The following is a 22,209-nucleotide window of genomic DNA, read 5'->3' on the forward strand; positions in this document are numbered from 1 at the left end:
TAGCCCATGTTATATATATATATATTTTTTTTTTTTTTATCAATCAAAGGGATAAATGTGAATATTCAACAAATTTAAGATTTAGTATTATGAAAGAAAGTATGAATAAAATGTACAAACGAAAAGAATATACCGATATCCATCTGTAATAAAATTTCTAAGGAGTATGTCTACGGGACTGTTGAAATATTGGTTTTACAAGTACAAAAAAATAATTAATTCAAATACTTATCTTAAAGTAATAATTTATACGTTCTTAGGATAAATAATTATATAAAAAATAAAATGTAACCTCTGACGATAACTTCTTAAAATTATAATTTTTTGTTGGAAATGAGCAAATTTATTTCATTGGAACAAAACAGCTTATGTTTAATCAAAACGTTTATCTTGTCTTCATTGCTAAATTGTTTGCATATTCTCATGTGATCTACACTTTCTTGTGGCCTCCTTGTAAATGTCAGAAAGAATTTAAAAATACAAAATGGACTGTCAGAAACTGTTTGACTTCCGTAAATAATCAATATTTTATAAATAAAATATTATTTATTTACAAATATGTTACCTTTTCTGAGGAAGTACTGGCTTTCAGAACCAGTACCCGACTCATCCTTTTAATTGTTGAAGCGTAATAATTTCCATTTTCCGCGCCCTTACGATTTTCAATAAATTCATCTTCCGGTCTGTTAAAAAGAAAAAAAAATATAAACATTCAAATATTTTTTAAACAAGATAATTCTGCTTTATACGTTAGGCAGCGTAATCTTTGTCCAACGATAAAATCTTGAGTTGTTACCCTTCTGTTGCAGTTTGTAATAAATTATTTAACAACCTAAGAGGTTTTCGGAATAATTTTAAAACTAAATCAGTTGATTTTTCTCACACAAACAATATTACTTTAATGATAATAAATATTTAATACCTTTAATTAAATAAGCGTAAATTAGTTAAATATTTATTTTACGTCTGATTATATTAAAATATTTTTCGAGTGTCTTCAAAATTTTTATTTATATTTAATCGATTTTGTTTCTTTGTTATCGTCCAGTTTTGTTTATTCTTTTAATGTGCCTTAATTATTACTTTGTCCCACAACATATACTTATCTTTTTATTTTTCTCATAATAATTTTGGGGTGCTCAAAGAGCTCAATCATCGGAAGCAGATTCAACGTGTGAAAAGAAATCGTTATCCCTTTGCCTTATTTCACACTTTTTTAAAAGAGATATTTATTATTCAATAACGAGATGTGATATTTTAGTACTATTTGGCATACGAATTTACATTGACAGCCTCTGAAAAATAAAAAGATAGTATTTTCATTTAGAAATGCTTAAATGGTGGACTGTAATTCATCGGTAAATTTGTCGTTTAGTAAGTTATGAAAAACACTGAAGAATCGGATACAAACCTAGAGAATCGTTTTTTGTAACAAAAAGAATATTTTAATTTCTAGACAAAAAGAATATTTTTCATATTGAGATTCGTCTGACACAAAATGTTGTTGTCAATTGCGTTGATTCTTGTTGATGTTCACCTTCAGTTCATCAATGTTGTAGGGATTAGATGTATAAACTCTCCCCTTTAAACAGTCCCAAAGGAAAAAATCGCAAGTAGACAACTCTGGGGAACGTGGAGGCCGCCGTCCACCGTTAACGACCCGTTCATTTGTGAAAGCTGCATGAACGCGATTCAATGAAACGTTTGATGTGTGCTTCGTCATGTTGGAAACTGTTATATTCTTTTTATTAATTTTCATTATCAGTTAATTACGCATACAATTATTCGAAAATAGTGAGGTAAACCTGTGTATTGACAGTCTGGTCAAAAAATATTGGTCCCGCTTTACGATTACCGGAAACGGCACACCAAATACCAATTTTCTCATCGTGAAGTGGATGCTCGAATATATCGTGAGAATTCCTCGCCTTCCAGTACCTGGTGTTCTGCGAATTAACATGGCCGGATAAATGATACCGTGCTTCGTCTTACATAAAATATGACATCGGATCTATCTGTCCACCATAAAGTTTTTCGAGAAGCTATTGCAATAATCAGGTCGTTTCGGTTTGCCTGATCTCCTTCAGTTGATGCACAGTTGTAACGCAGTATGGTTTCGGTTTTAATTCATGAAAAATTTTACGACAAGATGTGTATTTAACACTAGATTGTTGGGATAACCTGCTTAGTGATTTTTTTTGGAAGGTCAGTAATTCTCCTTTCAATATCGGCAATGGCCTATGAAGTCCTAAAGGAAGATTGCCTATTTCGTTTTGCATTTGAAACCCGACCTGTCGTACGCCATTTTTTACTAAATCGTGTATGCTATTCTTCACTGGGATAAAGACAATCGAAAAGTTTTCTACGAATACTTGGCGTGATTCTTCAAACGATACAGAACCGTGTATATAGCCTCAACTATAACTATCCTCTCCTGGATTGAATAAGGTATTTTACACAAACACACAACTTTTTTTTTTTTTTTTGCTTAACCTCCGAGTCAACAGTTCAGAGGATGAGATGAATGATTTGTAGCGTGTGTGAAACTGCCATGTCTGACCGGGATTCGAACACGGGACCTCTGGGTGAAGAGTTGTGTTACACAAACACAACTGCCCTCACAATACTGCACTGCAGCAAAACTTGTACTGCACTGACACGTAACCACCTGACAAACGACAGCAACAATCAGTAGTAATATATACATCCACTAGTCGTGCTAGTTGTGTAAGGGTCTTTCATAAATAGTGTTGGGTATCATTATGGGTTCGGTTTTATGTTGTTCACTCTGTATAAATATGTAGATTGATTTACAAGGTAAGAAATAACAGAAATCAATGTAATATTGGAAAACAATGCATATAAATCTGTAAAGGTTATAAATAACTCCTTTGTTTTCAACATAAAAATCGCCCTAAATAAATAGATACCTAAATACATTTTTTTTTTTTTTTAAGTTTTTGTTCATCGGTAAAGCAAAAAAGGGAAATTATTAATAATATTAATATTAGTTTCCCTAACTAACGTATGACTATATTGAATAGAATTTCTCTTATTACTTCTCATTATTTGTATTTTATTTTATTATAAGCTGTAATTGCATAGATAATGTTATAACTTTTCTTATCCTAGAATTGTTAGTCTGACGTCATTCATACAATGTGTATATGGATACTGTATAGGTTTTTTTGAATTTCGCATACCATAATTCATCGGGAGTACTTCTCCGGCCAGCTTGACCGATGTCTTCCTGCACTATCTTGAGAAAAAAAATCATATTTTATTTATCTTGTTTACTTTTAGAATATTTAATTCCCGTTAAGCCATACTTACTAAACAAATATTTCTTAGAAATTATGTAACTGTAACAAATGAAATCAGTGAAAAAATTTGTCGTTTAGTAAGTTATGAAAAACACTGAAGAATCGGATACAAACCTAGAGAATCGTTTTTTGTCTTGAACCGTCCCAGCATGAATGCGCTTATCTAATATTTTGATCAAATTTGTCTACTCTTTTATGTTTTTCAACAGGTACCATTTTGTAAGTTCCAATTTTCGCAGTCCTTCTAATTTTCCTTCTAATAAGCGTAATATATTCGGACTTCCCTCCTCTACCTTTTCATTTCTATTGAGATAAAATACTTCTTCCCTTAACTGTAGCACACAATTCTTCATCTGCACCTATGAGTCTAAGAATTTTTTCATTTGAGCTACGCGCTCTCAAAACATATTGTGAATTTTTCTCGATATTCTTATTTCAAAGGCCTCCAATGGGTTTACAAAGCGTACTTCTAGGGTCCATGTATTTTGCAATATACAGCACTTCAGAGTAAATTTGTATTCTAAAGAATTTATATATAATATCAAGTGAAGAAAAAATTACTATTACATTCAGAAATATTATTATTGTTCTTTCTACACGAATTTTAATTTCTATTTTCGGTCCTATATCAGTAATCCATTTCCCAAGATATTTAAATTTCTGGTCTCAGTTCACGATTAGATCGTTAACTCGGAGGTTTATTTCGGTATTGGATAGCTTCCTTGCTACCATTAAATCGATATTTGCAATTTAAATACTTGAGTCAACAGAATCTCCTTCTTAAAAACCCTCTTCATTAAGCGTTTTCCCTTAGTCTTGTCTGCAAAAATGACTGTGGTGTAAGCGTAACGTAACTTATGTATTGGTAAGAACTCCATTTAATTTTATCTGATCGAATGCACGATTAAAAAGACTCTTTAACACTCGGTTAGAATATAACTTCAAACCTCGTTTTACTGGAACTGTTCAGTTAATTATTCATCAATACTTCTAAGATTGCCAGTCGATCCTGATTTTCATATTAATTGATTTATTAATTTATTAGTACTGTCTTACGTACTCTCTCTTTGTAACGATCAAATCGATAAAATTTGATGCGAAATAAGTAAACTTTTTGCTCGAGTAATTAATTCTTCTTTCTCAAGATTCTGGAAAAATTTTCTCGTTTTAAAACGTCCGTAACAAATGAAAATTAGTAATATATAAATCACGTTATACATACCAAGAATTAATTTTTTAAGCTATTTGAATGATTTTAAAATGTTAATACTCACTTTATTTTATTTCAAAATTTGAATAAACGAAGAATGAACTGAAATGTATAAATCGTTATTTTAATTATTTGAAATAAAAAGACCGACTTTCTCCTTATCAGTAATTAGTCTTAATATAAAATCTCCTCCCCTTGCTTGTCTATGTATTATTCACTTCAACATTTAACTTCTTTTCTATAACCTGTCCACTACTAAGATAAGGAATTAAGAAATAAGGTGTCAGTTTGAGATAAAGAAAGCATACCAGGCAGTACTAATAAATGTCATCTCAATGCCAAAATGTAAATAAAATATTAAATTACATTTTAGAGTATTTATTATCTGAAACGCTTACTTAAATGTAAATACTGTTTAAAACAAACTGTATTAATATTTTTAGCAGATATCAGATTTATTTTGGTAAATTGATGTAATACAGTGGCTCTTTTAGTGATTATTCACTCAAACAGTTTTGCTTATTGGATCATAATAAATCCCTATTCCTCATTCTAATTTCTTGAGCAACAAATCTGTTTTCTAAGTCTGTTAATTAATTAATTGGATCGACTGAAAAAGTACTTGACTAAAAAACTATAATCATTATAAGAATAAAACTAAATCTTGATGTAAATAGTGAACAATCAGGTTGAATATTAAAATAGAAAAAAGAAAGCAAGAAGAGGCAAGAATAAAATTAATGGCCGCAGGAATTGAGTAAAATGGTAAACAATAACGAAAAGACGATGTCAGAAATCCCTGCTGGTTATTTCTATTGCTGTAATACAGCATAAAAACAACGATCATTTATTTATTATATTTTTCAGCGGATTTAACTGTGGAAAATTATATAGCGAGTAAAAACTATCAGGAAAGAAATTGTTATGCTTTGTAAAGCAGATCTGAGAAAATGTAAAGCGTATAAAAATATCGTATATAGTAGAATTAAAAATACAGTAAATATAAACCAATTAAAAAAATGCATCGGATCAGCAATCAGTCTAATGAAAAAAAATTCAAGCCACAAGTAATTAATTTTGATCCAGATCGTTGCAGTTAAAAAGGAAAAATCATGATTTTACTTGCAGACCCGAAAAACTTCAAGAGCGTACAAATTCTTTTAAGTGAAAATTTTATGGTAATTGAATTAGCCAGATTTTATTGCCGGTTAATTCTTCTTCTCAACGGATTTAAACGAGTAACTAAATCATAAGAAAATGATGAAGAAGGCAGTTAACAAGATGCAATATTCTCTTAATAGTTTATTTCTATTCCGAGATAATAATATTTTATATGTAGATATGTTTTATAGTGAAAGTTTATACATAGGAAAATAATGAAAAATTAAGACGAGTAAGGGATCATAAAAAATCAAGCGTTGCATATAGTTTGTAAATTTACAAAGAACGGTAGAACTAAGGTAAAGATATAAGGAGAAGCAAAGCAAGGAGACCTTCGTGCAGAAAAAATCGAATTTTCCTGCAAAGGACATGCTACTATCAAATATTGATCTCAGAAATAGAAAATCTGTTAATTAAAGGTGAAACTTTGGGTTAGCGAAACTTTGTGATAGCTAAACAGAAACGATAAAAATATATAGGTATTTGTATCACAGAAGTGTATTAAAATTTTGGTGAGTTGATATATTATTAAATGAGTCCTTACGATGAACAGAAGAGGAGAGAAATGTCAAAACCTAGATCGGTCAGCCGTTGGTATTAAAGCATCCGGTTAATTTCATAATAGTCTCTAAAAACTGTGATTGAATTATTAGCAGATGTAAAATAGACAACTGATAATGATATAGACAGTTTCTTTAAAATGGGAATTTGGATAATTAAATTTCTAGTAAAATAAAAATATAACTCACAGATATCCTTCGAAATTTATTTCATTTTGTATCAGTACCATTGTAACAATATTATGGCTATGCGTCGCCATCAAGATTTGGCTGTTATCCTGAGTGGTTTTGGTATTCAACTAAATATTCTTATTAAAATTGTCATAAATTTTTAATTTCACTTTTTTTATCCGTCATAAAGCTTATATATATATACATATATGACTACTTTGTTACAAGTTGAATTTTTGTTTTTCAGTTCATCAAACAATTTTGCTTAAGCTTTAAAGAAAAAAAATCTAATTAGGATTTTTTTTATAGTGGCATGTCAACAACTTTTATTTTGTCATGTCATCATTTTTTTATGTTTATTGTTATTATTAATGACGGTTCTAATTTATTGAAAGTTTTGTCAGAATGTTTTTCTGAACATATTGTAATTATTTGTTTCATAATTTCTTTTTATTTGCATATGTAGAACTTCTTCATCAGCGTTATTAACTGCTTCATTAATGTGTTATTTTCCCATTCATAAAGGTTAGATGACATCAATTTAAGCGAAAGGGTTAATGACGACCATCTTGTACGTAATCTGTTACTGGGATCTTCTGGTGGCTAGGGGTCAAGAACATGTAATCGTAAAAATGCCTTAGAGTCCTCCCTCTCTTCTAAGCCTAAAAAATCTGGAAAATAAAAAAAATATTTTAAAGGATATGTAAAAGCAGAATATTTCTTATCGATTAGTGATTATTATCTGAGTTATACCTATATTTCTGTAACATTTTATAAAGTTACTTCAATTCGTATTATAGAACGGTTAGAAGTGTTTATGCTACAAGCATATTCTCTTATTTTGAAAAAAAAGGAATTCAGTTGTTGAAGCAGTAGTTATTTTTTCACAAGTTTTTAACCTTTTCTAATGATATAACAGAGTTGGGTCGATGAAAAGACGAACCTGCGATCTGCTCGTCTTAGGATGTATTTTTTTTTCATTCAGATGGGAACAGTGGAAAGGAGATCAACTAGGAAGACCTTTAACTGCACTTATTACTTCCAAACATCTGAAAAACTATTTAACTTAAACTTTTTCTTTAACTATTTAACTTTATTCAACTTTATTTATTTCTGTTTTAATCTATATAATTCAAACAAAGAATTAGTTCTTTAAATTTCAATTATTTTACTTTATTTAGGTTAACGTCATTTTAAATATTTAACTAGAGGGATTTTATAGGGAATGCCAATTATAAAAAAAATGGTAAGAAAGGTGTTCATAAAAAAAAAAATCTGTCGTAAAAAATGGCACGTATAAATCGTTAAAGAAAAATAGACCACTGAAAAAAAAGGTAAAACAATTAAGTAGCTCCTAATATACACATCTTGATATATATTCTGTACTAATTTGTTTACGTAGCTTATTATTGCATTGTATTTTTAAAATAAATATATTTTCAATCATGTAATTAATTTATTATTTATTTTTTTCAGGATACAGTATGGCCCCAGAACTCCGGCACAACCCAGCTAGATGTCTGGTACTGTTGTTTCCGCTCTGCATTTTATCAATTGCACTGCGTGTTACATCAGGTTAGACTGTTCACTACACTTATATTTTTATCTTCTTTTAAATGATAAATCCATATTTCAGTTAACGGAATTTAATAAATTAACTTTGAAAATAATTAGATATATTTAGTGTACGATATCAGTACTGAAATAATTTATCGGTATTCTAAAGTACTGTTGAACCCAGTTGAAATTTTTTTCTGTTTATTTCTGATCTCTGGTAACATAACGGATTTTCACTTCCTTGTACGAATTAAAGGAAGTATTGTGACCGCGAAAAATTTTGGTTTCCAGATTTCAACGGAATTGTTAATTTGACCATCCCTGAATCCATTTTGACTAGTTTGTACGTACGTATGTATTTATGTATGTACGTATCTCGCATAACTCAAAAACGATTAGCCGTAGGATGTTGAAATTTTGGATTTAGGACTGTTGTAATATCTAGTTGTGCACCTCCCCTTTCAATTACAATCGACTGAACTAAAAGTGTCCAAAAAAGCCCAAAATCCAAAAAAAAGGATTTTGGACTTTTTCTTACCTGCAGTATTAAGCCCTCATTGAGAGCTTTTCAAAGATATATCGTAAATGGTACTTATTTTCATTGGTTCCAGAGTTGTAGGCAAATAAAATTTTAATTTGTGAGATATTTGGATCTTGAAAGGCACATCGATTCGAATCAGACTTCATCTCCTTTTTTTTAACTTTCTTTTTTAATTTAAATATATTGATTTTAATAACAATTATTAAACTCTCATTGTAAGAACATTTTTACGATGAATATAATTCAATAACAAAAAATAAAGAATGAAAAACTATCAGAAGTTTTTAACGAAATAAAACTTTATGTACTTTTTATTTTTAAAAAATGTGTAAATTTAATTCAATAGGCGTACAAGGTCGGCTGTGTTGTCCACATCAGATTTTTTACAATATTTAAAGGTCTCTGTTTCTGACGTAGTACTGTTTAATGATGAATATAATGTAATAAGAAGTACATCGGACACAAGAGGTGTCTGCATAATATTTGACTACAATCAAGATTTCGGCAAATGTTAAAAAAAATATTTTTGTCAACATTTTTTTTGGCCGGTAGAAGCGCGATTAAAGTTCTGCATCTTACATCATTTTTTTATCCTCTCCTTTCTGTATTATTACATCCTCTTTGATATCACTTTTTTGGGTTTTAATTAGCTAGTAACTTTTATTTACGCTTTAAACAAGATTGTCGGTTCTTTATTAATTACTAGAGTCTAAATAAAAAGCTTTATTTTTTAGCTAAAAGATTTCTAACCGTTTCAAATTACCTAGTTTTCAATTTAAAAATTAGATGAATTCATTATTATGGGAAAGAATCGCTACACTTTTGTTTTCAGAAATTATTAATATAAAAATTTAAACATAATATTACGATACCGTGAATTATTATCACTGAAGTTGTTATCAGGCTGTAACTATTTGAACTTATCGGTTGATTTATTAACTGCACCATTGTTATGGTAATTTGCTGTAAAGATTTCTTAATTTTAGTTAAGTTAACCATTTATTCGGTTTAGTTTCTTAGCCGAAAATAAGTTATTAAATCGTTAAATCGTTATTAAGTATAAAATTAAAGGAAATCGAGCTGATTAAATTTTACTTTTTATGAACATTTATTCATTTTATTTTGTACATGCAGAAACTCTGTATATACATTTCAGATGCGGAAATATCTGCTTTAATTTATAAGTAAAGAGAACTTTTTTCTTTAAAGAAATGACTAAACATTTGAAAGGTAAATAAATAAAAAATAAAAAATAAATAAATAATAAAAATAAATAATAATAAATAAATAATAAATAAAAAATTATACATCAATGTAATATATTCGAATCAACTTAAAATACTGATTCCTATAACTTTTCCTACATCATACAATTTGTAAGTGCGTGAATTTATAAATGAATAATAACATTAAACGTGTTTAACACATTTAACACCTTTTAATTTTCTTACCAATGACCATTAGTTCCATTAGTTGTGCACCGTTAGTTCAATACTTAAATCTCTGAAAAAAATGTCAAAACATGTTATGGGCGATTACATTTTTTGTAAAATAAATGTAATTTATCAAAGTAAAAAAAAAATATTACTTTGATTTTTGAATTTATGTATACATGAATGTGAATCAAATAAGGTAGGTATATAAGCACAGAACGTACATATGCAAATGTATACACTGATGTCCTAATCTGATTGCAGAGATTATGTGTGTGTGTGTGTGTGTGTTTATGGTACACAAACAGATGGAAAGAAAGAGCGTGAGTGATGAAAATAGAAAGCTGATGAACGAATTACATTATACGCGAGAAGTCTTCTCAAGAAAGCAGAAAAAAGGAAAATAAAGGTTTAATTTATTTCCAAACCTTCCTTGACTATCAAGAGTTCAAATTAACTTATACTATGTGCTATATACTATTTCTCTTATTTCATTTTATACAATATTGAGCAAGCCTTCCGCAGTCAGTTCTTCATTAGTTTGGACATTTCAATAACAAAGATATTTATTTTGGCTTGATTGATGCTAGTAACCAATATTTCAAATATTTACCTGTCGTTTTCAGATTTTAAGATTGAAATGTATTTCTTTCTTCAGAAAAAATCATAATTGCTCCTAATAAAGAAAAACAGCAATTTTAGAGCTAACAATCCTTTCATAAATACTTGAAGCTTGTAATTGCACTAAGAGCCATAATATTTGTATGTAACCGATCACTTTTGGAATTTTGAACTTATTCGTTAACAGAACTATTTTTAAACATTAGTTTGGATAAATTTCTTTCATCTAAAATTATGTTTTGTTTTTTTATTATGATAGCAGTTAGAATCAATTATCAAAAAACGTTAGAGAAAGTTGTTTTTTTAATTAAACTATTTTAAAAATAAAAATTCATTATTAATTATCCTCAGAACAGGTGATGTTTCCTCTAAAATGACGAGATGTTTTATTACAAAACTTTATTTTAACAATTTGTATTCCCTACGTTGATTTAAACATAAATATGTAAAATTTTCGAATGGACCACAAAAAAAAGTAAATTCAATATTTACGATAAGATATTAAATGTCCTGGTTAATTAAAAGCCACAGGATTATAGAAAAATTTGTCGTGAAAAAGAAAAAAATATATATTCCGTATAAAATAGTTCGAGCGTTAGTTAATCAATATTCTTAACTTATAGGGTTACTTGGGCTGTAGTAGTACTTAAAAAGAAACTTAATACAACATTCAATAGGCAGTAAAATGAACAGAGCTTGATCATATTAAGTAAATGCTTTGCTACTTTAAGATCAGCTGAATCACGATGTGGTTGATGGTATGAACGTAGAAACCTACACTTTTATATTAATTTTATTTTTAAGTAGAAGTTTTTTACACTATTGCCGGATTAACATTTTTTAAATTTATTTAATGAGCTTCGCTAAATAATTATTCAGTAAAATAATAAAGTGAAAATTATAAATGACTATTATTATCCAAACATATAAGTTAAACTAGATGCATATTTTACTTGTTAATTATGCAAATTCTGTGGATGCGAAAGAAGTAATAAAAATAAATATAAATATAAAAAATTAATTAAAAAATACAGCGATAGTGATAATAAAGAAAACCATAAAATTAATAAGTAGACACGATAAAAATGTCTTTCTTCTTGAATTTATAAGAAAAAAAAGAAAAAATTATCATTTTCAGTCTAAGTCAAATGTATAAGGAAGTTTAAAAGCAAAACTCTACTCGGATTGACCACCATATCCTTTACTATATTCCTTGTATAGGTTGGGGTAAGTTTTTCTCAAGCAAGACAGGTAACATGAATTAATACTAAATAATACTACGTAATAGAAAATGACAGTTAATTTTTTAATAACACACACGATCTACTAAATATTTCTTAATTTAAATTTTTTTATACACTTCCGAAGAGAAGTATTTTTTAAATTTTTGTAAAATTGGTACCGTTCATTTATTTCTATTTTGCATCATTAAACTCATTGAGCAATTCGTGGCTAGAGTATATTTAAGTAATAAATTGGGAATTAACGTAATATTAATAGTATATTTTTTATATTCCTAATTAAAAAAATATATATCTATACATACGATTAAAATTTACTGACTTTATGATTAAATTTCCCCAAATTTTCAATACATTTAAAATTCTGAAGTCCTTAGATATTAATCTGTTATGTATCTCTATTATTGTTGATTGAACACCACTGAAGAAGGAGTTCCTCACAGATCTTCTAGAAACAATTCCACCAATAAAAAGTGAATATTGTTATTTGTAATAAACCTAACATATTTTGTTATCTATAGCCATAAACAAAGTCATATAATTAAGTGGGAAGTTACATGAAAATTAATTTCCAAAAGATATCTCATTTACAAAATGTTTGTCGATGACCGTCATACTGTCCAGTAATTGAAGTTAGAGAGCTCTGAAAGTAAACATCGTAATTTTGGAATTACCTAGGTAATAAATACCTAGTTCCGAATTATTTTTTACCGTATGTAGACGATTTATTTTTGATACATTATTCTTCCAAGCCCTAGTTCTTTAGGGAATATACATAAAAATTTTAAAATGAATTTAGATAAAATAGTTTATATTTACTATTATAAAATTGTATGAAAGTCGTATATTACTTAGAAACTACGTGTTTATTTGACATTTAGTTTTAAAAATTCTTATAACAGTAAAATGTATGTATGTATTTATATTTGAGTATTTTCAGGAGATTAATTCCATTATGCTTAAATATTGCATCTTCAAATAAACAATCTCATTTTATGTGAATGATTTAAATCTCAAAAAAGTTATTTTTACTAGAATGATTTTTTGAGATCAATTAATCTTAGTTATTTAAAGTAAATAATACATTTTATATTTGATTGTTAAATACATTTTGACCCATTTGATTATTTTTTTATTCCGTAAGATCGCAATATCTTAGGGAATGCGAAAATATTTTTTTGTATGGAGTTTTTCTGATAAAAAATTTTTAAAGAGTAGGAGTGAATAGGACTGAAAAATTCGGGACTGAAATAGGTTGTGTTTCCTCTTTCATATGATTGCTGTCTATCCTTAAGCATTAGGAATATTAATAACGCTATTAGTCTAATAAAAGAAAAAAAATCAATAATATTTAACTGTAATATTAACATGCCAATAATGGATATTTATTTATCTGTTACCAAATCATATGCACTTTTAACAAAAAGCAACATGTTTTTCATAATTTTACTTTTCGGAATTTTGGAACAGTAACTGTAAAAAATATTTTTATGTTTTTATAAATCTTGCGTTAAACATAAACGTCTGATAATAAGGTATGTGTGTTGAAGCAGTATGTGCCACGTTTTTATTCTAAAAAATTAATTCATTAAAAGAAACAAATACAAAATTTATTCGGGTTTACATCCTATTTTCAATAATTTTTATACGAATATTTTATTAATTCTGTCTCAGAGCGGTGTTTTTAAAAATGTACTTTTTCGGTCATATTTGTATGTCTATGAATCACTGAGGTTTTAATTTAGCGGTTCTCAAAGTCATTCATCCAGTTTCCAGGAGAACGAATCAGTAAGGCATTATTTGCGTTGTCGATCGTATTTTATGCATATTTTATCCCAGAACCCGTATAGGTACAGAAAATTTAAGTGAAGCAGAAGTAGAAATAAACATTAATGAATTCTGCCGATAGTTATTCATTTAAATATTTGTAGTACACATTTCTCCACGGATAGATAAAAGTTTAGATAGGTCGTCAATATTATTCAGGCCATTTAATGTGTTATACAGCAGAAAAATATTTTTTATTTATTATTGAACGAATAATTCAGGTCAGAAACGTTTACATTTAAAACTGTACGGGATATAACGGTTGTTTACTCATTATTCAGCAAAGGTAAAACAAGCCATTGCTCGTGTTCACAGTACATACGTATCTCTAATGAAACCTACGAGGTCTCTGAATCAATATTACCATATACCTATTCATATTTATGAACATTTCATATTTGACAAGGTATTACATGAAGAGAAAATATTTGCTAGTTTCATGTCATATATTAAAATTCTGTTTTATAGAATTCTGATGACAATAATCGAGTAAAAATTATTATTTTTTTAATTCTACTGTGTAGAAGAAGTAAATTTAAAAACAATTTGAATATGAAAATTTTGCAAAATTTTATGCAATTAATTCTAAATTTGGTTCTTCTTGATCCTGGTTGGCTTCTTGATCCTAAAATCTTCAAGTAAAATAAGCTATTTTATTAAAGCTATTTTTTATATTTGTAACTCGTTTTTTCTTTTGTTATTTTTGTATCTCGCTTGCTAACAAAACGAGTACCGTATTTTATATTAGAGACTACGTATAAAAACCAATATATAACTCTGTTTGATAAGACTATTAATCATTTTTTTACAATTTTGTGTTTTTTAATATTTTTTTAAGAGGAGATGAGAACTGTAGGAAAAAACATGAAATTATGAAGTTATCGAATATTATTAAGAACTACTGCTCAAGGTTATTTGAAATGAAACCCAGAATGTATTAAAAATATTATAAAAAATAAATTTTTCATCGATCTATGTTTTAGAGTAAAATGTTTTCTAAACGAGGCTTAGTTCTAGACGTAGTCAAATTGTGGAAATACGTTATGCAGCGACTACTCATCTAAACCGATTTTACACATCGGTATAGAGTGCCCTACTAAATGTGTAGTTGTGTTCGGAATACTAAACATCCAAAAATAAGGTTACGAAAAAATAATAAATCACAGGAATCTCCTATACTTTTGTAAAAAAAACTATTAAATTATCATTTGCATATCTTAATTCAATTAACACTAGCATGGAAAAGAAAAAAGTCAATTTTTTTGTGTTTTAATCAACTACCAAACAAAACCGCGTTAAGACAAAAATCTTTGATTTAGTGAGCAAATTAATTAATTTACGCTTTTTTTCATTAAATTTTTAATCAATTATTAGAATTTTTAGGCATTAAAAATATTCACAAGAAATCATTGATACTTTATTTTATAATTGAATGACTGACGTTATTTATACTAACTAATATTTGACCATTATTAAAAAAAATAAATTCCAATTAAACAGATAAAATGTAGTTTTATTCAAGCGACTGTATATTTACGTTACTTGGCAAAATTGTGGTCTAAATTTATATTTTAACTGCAACTAATTACAACCGTAGGAAAATAACTTCTTAATCCACTATTTCCCTACGTTTATAATCATATTATAATAGAAGTCATATAATTGATGTAGCCCTATGCTATTAAAGCTATAACGTAACGCATTTCCCGGCAGTGATGGTAATAACGCAGGTACAGGTATGCGATAATGCGGTTTCATTGTTCTCGAGAACTAACTTCAATTTATGGTTTTCATTTAAACAAAACTTGAAACGTAATAAAAAAACTTTTCTTCTTGTTACTTGTATTCCTCTGTAACGCTGAATTTTTTTAAAAATCTTAATTATCCAATAAAGCAAGGTTTATATGCCGTAAACCTGTTGCACCGTAATTATAAGTCACTAAGTGAAAGTCGAAATCATAAAAAAATGATGCTTTTAAGTTAATAGACACTAAAAAAATGTTGTAAGACATTTTCAATCATTTTTTATTTGTCTCGGCAGCACATTCATTAACATTTCATACAACATCCGTACGTACATATAACATCCAATAACCATGCATACATTATTTCACGCATACATTTTCATGTTAATGAACATTTGATCTTATGATCATTTTCGTTTATAATGAGGAATTAATGCTTGTTAGAGATTCTTTTCCATTCACAATTTTAAGAGTATGCACACAACAAAATATTGTATCTTGAATTTTGACAACAGGCTCTCGCTTTTGAACTGTCAATAATCTGGTTAAAAATAATGTCATAAACTAGATATTATATATATGTATTACGTATATGGAAATAATGACGTTTGATATGTTTACGTAAACAAGCGTATAATATCTAATCGTATACTAAACAATAAGTGCTAAACGATTTCTTTGCTTTCACAACAGATTTTGCTTTAGAAGCAAAATGTGACATCTAGCTTGTGCAAAATACGTACAGCTTGTTACGGATAAAAAACCTGGCCTTTTACTTTGTTTGCTCTCGTCATTCGGTTCTAATATCCTATACCTATTTTATACCTTTTTAAATTACTATACCAATTTTTAAAATTACATTTAATTCTGGATCCTCAGAAGTTTCACATTGTTAATAGTTAGTCGTTTTTTGCCGAATTAGAAATTAAAATAAAATCCTTAAGTTAACTTCTTCTTCCAGTATAAATAATTTTTATATCAGCTTTTATAAAAAATCAATTTTTGTTCGTATTTTCTCTTTCGATGGAGATGTGGTTTGGGAGTAGTGATTTTTTTCTAAATTTTTTTAGTATCTTCTTATACATTCTTTTCTAATATGTAATATTGCAAATGTAAGATAAAAATTGATTCTACATGAAGAAACTACACTCTAATTCTTTGCGGCAAATTCTCCGAAGGGAAAATTCAGTCATTTCTCTGGATCTGAAATTTCATTTCAAATTAGATTTTAGGTCGCATTCATAAAATTTTCACAGAAAGACATTGGAAAAATAGAAAAAAAATATTTGCATTTCCAGGCCAGTAATCAACAGTTTGTGTAAACAGATTTTTGATCGAGTGGGTTACAAATTTGAAATTTTTAGAAAATGGGTTTCTAATTTTAATAAGGCTACAATTGCAAACAGCAATCATGAAAATTGTTTTCCATTATTAGCACGTTAGAAAATAATTTTATTGTATTTAATTCAGAAAAAAAAAATAATTGCTCTTAAAACTTAAACCGAATTATTACCCTACCGGTTACTGGCGTTATTACTTTCATCACATATTTCGAATGTAATTAGTGCATGAATACGAGTAATAATAGTCGTTTAAATATTAATAATTTACTGTCTGCTGAACTTAGGTAATCGCTTACATATGTCAAACAAAAGAAACAAACTCCGTTCAAAAACCGGTGTAACAATTCTACTGATAGTAGAATAAATTAATAGAATAGATTCATTGCTGTATCGTCGCCGCTCGACGTGTTTCGTCATTGACGTTTGAGAAATTGATTGTAATATTTACTATCTAGTTCTCCATAAATCTTGTGTAAAACATAAAATTTTTAATATCGCATCTCGTTAAATATTTTTTTCGTATTATAGAATAATTAATGTATAAAATAATATGCGTTTGTATTATATTTTATATTTGACCACATATTTTCGTTTTATCGAGTTTCATAAAGATTTCGTTCTTATGGGATGAACGAACTTAGTTTTGTACCAATTTAATATTTTTTGACATCATCGCTAGAAGTGATGTGTATACATATATCATATTCAGGAGTTTTTATTAGTTAAAGACTTGATTTTCATTAATGCCGATTAATTACAAGCACCTAAGTATAACAATATTGCTTAAAGTATTGCGTATTATTATTTTATTAAAATAAAATTTATACTATAATACCTACATGAAATCGCGCGCCGGGACACACACAAAATTAGCAACCAGATCATCACTGTCAGCAGAGTAACTGATTAATAGTGATACATATCATTGATCAGAAATAAATTAAAAAGATACTTGCCAATTATATATTTATTCGGTAACATAATAATTATGAAACAGCCTGATAAATTTTAAAAGAAAAGATCTAATTTAAATTAAAAATCTGTTTAATAAGTTCGTATTGCAACAAAAGAAATTTTAACGTACAGCTTTGTTCTGTCGCTGACGTCATAATAGTTTAGGTTGTTTGACACTACACCTTTGTCATGAGCATAATATTTTATTATAAGTTTGTAACATAATGTTTACATTTGCGAATATATATGTTTTTATTAACGAATAAAATATGAGGTCGTTTTAGTTTTTTTTTTTTTTTAATTTTGTCCTCATTAAATAATTATCACGACCAATTCTTCAGCTACAAAAAATATTTAAAAAGCGAGTTTTGGCTGTAATACTTTTTGTGTAGGTTATTCTTTTGTGCCGGCCTCCGTGGCGCGAGTGGTAGCGTCTCGGCCTTTCACCCGGAGGTCCTGGGTTCGAATCCCGGTCACGCATGGCACTTTTCACAAACGCTACAAAGCATTCATATCATCGTCTGCGGAAAAAAATGCTTAACTGCGGACCCAGAGGTTAAACAAAAAAAAGAAGGTATTCTTATGTACTTATGTAAAATGTACATAAAGTTAAATTCTAACGTTTATACTAGTACGTACGCCGATACGTACAGATAAGTGTAAGTTATAATGTAGTACGTATAACATATAAATGCTCATATAAAGTCAGATCTGATGATTTTAAATCATACAAATTTAGATTTGAATTACGATTATTTTAATGACGTGTGTGCATTCTCAAATTCTCAATTTTTCTCAGATGATACTATGTGTTCTTTATTTATTAACTTTACATTTTTTTTTTTATTAATATCTAACTGTTGAAAATAATGTAAAAAATATTATTCATAAAATATTTCCCTGAACCGCCGTTGTAGATTACAATTTTCATATGAGTATGAAGCGATCGGTTCAGTTTTCTTAACACTCTTAGTAATCGTAAAGTAAGGCAATTTATATAATGATGCGAGACAGGAGTGTTATATAGTGTGGTTCCTTTGGAACTAGTTATCCTTTTATTGATGTCCTGGGTAGTATGTTACTCATCCCATTTATTACTGATTGATGACGGTATCTGCTCTGCTATGTAAACCTATATCTTATATATTTGTAATCGCGTGTGTGTTGGGGGGGGGGGGGGTGTATGTGTGAATGTGCATTCGCACTCACTAGTGTTAACTTAGTACACCACTACTACACTCGTTCTTTTTACTTGGTGTCGATTACAGGATCAAATGAATCAACTTCGGTTACTAAATCCTTAAGAAAATATAAACTATTCATCTCAAACATGAAAGAATTTCTAAAGATTCTCTCAGAATTGTATTATTTACAGTTACAGTAATTATATTTATTATTTATACATCACATCGGCTAGAAGGTATAGCGACCTTTTTTATCTTTTTTCCTTACATCTATGGATATATTTCATAAAAAGTATGACCGAAGTTGAAATAATTGAAATATATAAAAAATGTTAAGAAAAAATTTAGTACTATTAAAGATGATTGTTTTATCTTTTCAAAGAATGAATAAAAACCTTCTTTGTGACGTAAGATTTTGTGTTCATCATACTTTATTGTTAAATTGGATAGGATGAGAAAAAACTGAATACCATTTATTAGTAATTATATTGAACATGTAATTTTATTTATTAATTTCAGCTTAAAAATATTGTATTTCTTAGAATTTAATGAGCTTGCAAAATTAATTTAAACTATTCTTTGCAGATTTTATCATCTCTATCCCAATCGTAATCACTTTCCCATTCCTTTTTTTCTCACTCTTTATTCTAATATAAAACACAAGTCACCACACACACACACCCACACGCGCACAAGAGTGTGTTTATATATATATATATATATATATATATATATATATATTTATTTGTTTATTTATTTCAAGTTATGAGTGAGCGGTCAAATTTCAAAAACTTATGTTTTACCAAAGAAAATAGATTTAAAACTAGTACTCTTACGCCATCAATAGTAATCTTAAAAAGAAATCTTTACGACATCAGTATCTACAGTTATCTAATATAAAACTAACTCTACTTACTTAACCTTAAAAGAAGTTATTCAGCGATACAATTCACAAATCTTTTTCACTTAGTATGATCGTACTATCAGCTAGCTACAAGTAAATATAATCTTTATCTATTGAAGAATCTTATATTAGAAAAGTTCATTATAAAAGAAGACAAAAGAAAAAAATATCCTTTCAAAACGTTATTAATCACAGTAAATTAATATGTGTAGTAACATTCTGTATTAAAACTTAAATTGAAATAAAATTTACAACAAAAAGATCTTCCTGATATACAAATATTTTACACCACCAAAACTGTGTTGGAAAACCGTTTTTTTCCTTGTTACATAAAGTTAGGTGATCAACATTTACCTATCGTAGTAAAGGTCCAGCAGTATCACTTACAATCCTTAAAAGTGGTGTACCTAATAACTAACAAATGTAGTATTCATGTCATTTCTCTTCAGCAACTTCTGTATATAATTAGCATCTTTGATTTATGTTCTGTATTAAGGTTTTGCTAATTACATAATTAAACTACACATAATTACGTCATTAGTTTTGTTTTCTGGCTGTAATTCTTAAAACTTCCTAAATGCCTCTTTTCAGTGTAAATATGTTTTCTTATTCAGATGTGAGAATTTTTATTAAAGCTGCATTTACAGTTAAATAATTAGAAATATTATGACCGTTCTGATTCAATCAATCAATTTTCGTACTCCATCGATAAAATGTGTCTGACAAAGTGATATTAGATTTCAGCTGGAGCAGAACATAGGATAGTTAACAGTTTATCAGTATCAGCAAAAAAAATTTGTAATCTTGTATGCGCTTTTATATTATCGATTTTAACTGAAACCAGAAAAAATTTATCATATATCTGAATAAAATCACACCAAGTAGTTTTACTGTGCGTCTACTAGATGAATCGTACTTTACCTTATGTCGAATCTAGTTTACATCTATAAGATTTGTAATACCCTTTTCTGAACTCACCATTAAAGTTAGCTAGAAATTGCTACAAAAAAATTTACGTAACGCATTACTCAAAACTTTTGTTTACAACTACGAGTACTTCAACCTGGTGGTACTAAAACAATGAATAACTTGAAGCTCTTACCTCATGTCTTGTATTTAAATTTCAAAGTATAATTTGTTGCTAGAATTAGATTTATAGAGTTGTTGCTATACAATTAAATACTCCTATCCCGTTTTGTTTTAAATCATTATCACTTACCTACCAGTTATTAAATTCTATTATGTACAGCTTATTTTTTATTTCAGACCTACTTATTTTATTCTTTACTATATTGATCGTTCGAAGGGACTGGTTAAATGTTTTACAGTTCAGTGGGATTCACCCTAACATTAACACATACTGGGGATGGGTTATCCTTAAGGAAACCTGGAGTCTTTGCTTAGACGATTCCTCATAAGTTAGAGGAAAATTAGATTTTTATACCAAACATTTGAAGTAATCGTTGGAAAATATTGATTATGTGCTACTGTTATCCGAGTAAGACACCCCGTACAGCACGATATTTGATAAACACCAACTGCCTGAAGGAATCGTTGAAGTTCTTTGGATCGGGTTGTTTGTTTATTATGAAATTCTTCGAGTGGATTGTTCTTTCTCACTATACACTTTTCCTCCTCAAATGTGTTAAGTACGAGTAGGCCTGGCTAGACGCAAACTGGATTCGTGCTAAGGTTATGGAAACCTCTTGAGATATGATGTTCGTATTTGATTCTGAGAGAGCTCTCCCTCTGATTCTGAGAGAGCTCTGCTTAAAGATGTATGCTGAGACTCTTCTTTCCTATCCGTTGGCAGTGAAAAATACTGATAACGAGCAAGATATTTATTTAATAACACCCGGTCTCCTGGTTCTCCCAATTGCCTACGAAATTATTCGCATTATTTATATATTAGCTATTAATTTCCTTATGAAATTTTCTTACTCTATGTACAATATACAAAATAAAAATTTTTGGATTGCACAAAAATTAATTTTCCAAATTTTTCGTACTTTAAAATTCATATTTTCTGGAGTCAAAAAAGAGATTTCTAAACCATTGTTCCTTATATCCCAGTCTCGTCATTAAAAAAAATAAAAAATAAAACAGTTTTGTTTAATTTCGTTTTCGCTATCAACGAAACGACCGTTTGCTACTACTGGATTGATTTTATAGTCTTATCTCAGAATTTTCTGCCTTTGACGAGGAAAAATGTTTCCCAAGAACAAATTTTCTTCCAATATCCTTCTATTATTCACCAGCTTACAACAAGCATTACAATCTTAGTTCTATAATGTAAGTATTACTTAGGTAAAATTGTTGAACTCACTGCTCCATTCCTCTAAGGTAAAAATTAAGTTTTTAACTATGTAATTCATAAAACAAAACTTTGTTAAATAAAAGTTTACGTAATAATATTAAAAATTCTATAAATTTA

At 28.4% G+C, this 22,209-nt stretch overlaps 1 protein-coding gene across 3 annotated transcripts in view; it reads left to right on the plus strand.

Annotated features, from left to right (window-relative positions):
- The window catches only part of LOC142328178 (CUB domain-containing protein 2), a 376,385-nt gene that overhangs the window by 130,276 nt on the left and 223,900 nt on the right, over positions 1 to 22,209 (plus strand). For all 3 annotated transcript variants that reach the window (XM_075371737.1, XM_075371745.1, XM_075371754.1), the window contains one exon: positions 7,902 to 8,000. In XM_075371737.1, the coding sequence (XP_075227852.1) occupies positions 7,902 to 8,000 (99 nt within the window). The remainder of the gene's footprint in view (positions 1 to 7,901; positions 8,001 to 22,209) is intronic.

Source organism: Lycorma delicatula, chromosome 1, assembly GCF_047948215.1.
Source record: "Lycorma delicatula isolate Av1 chromosome 1, ASM4794821v1, whole genome shotgun sequence".
Taxonomy (NCBI): Eukaryota; Metazoa; Arthropoda; class Insecta; order Hemiptera; family Fulgoridae; genus Lycorma; species Lycorma delicatula.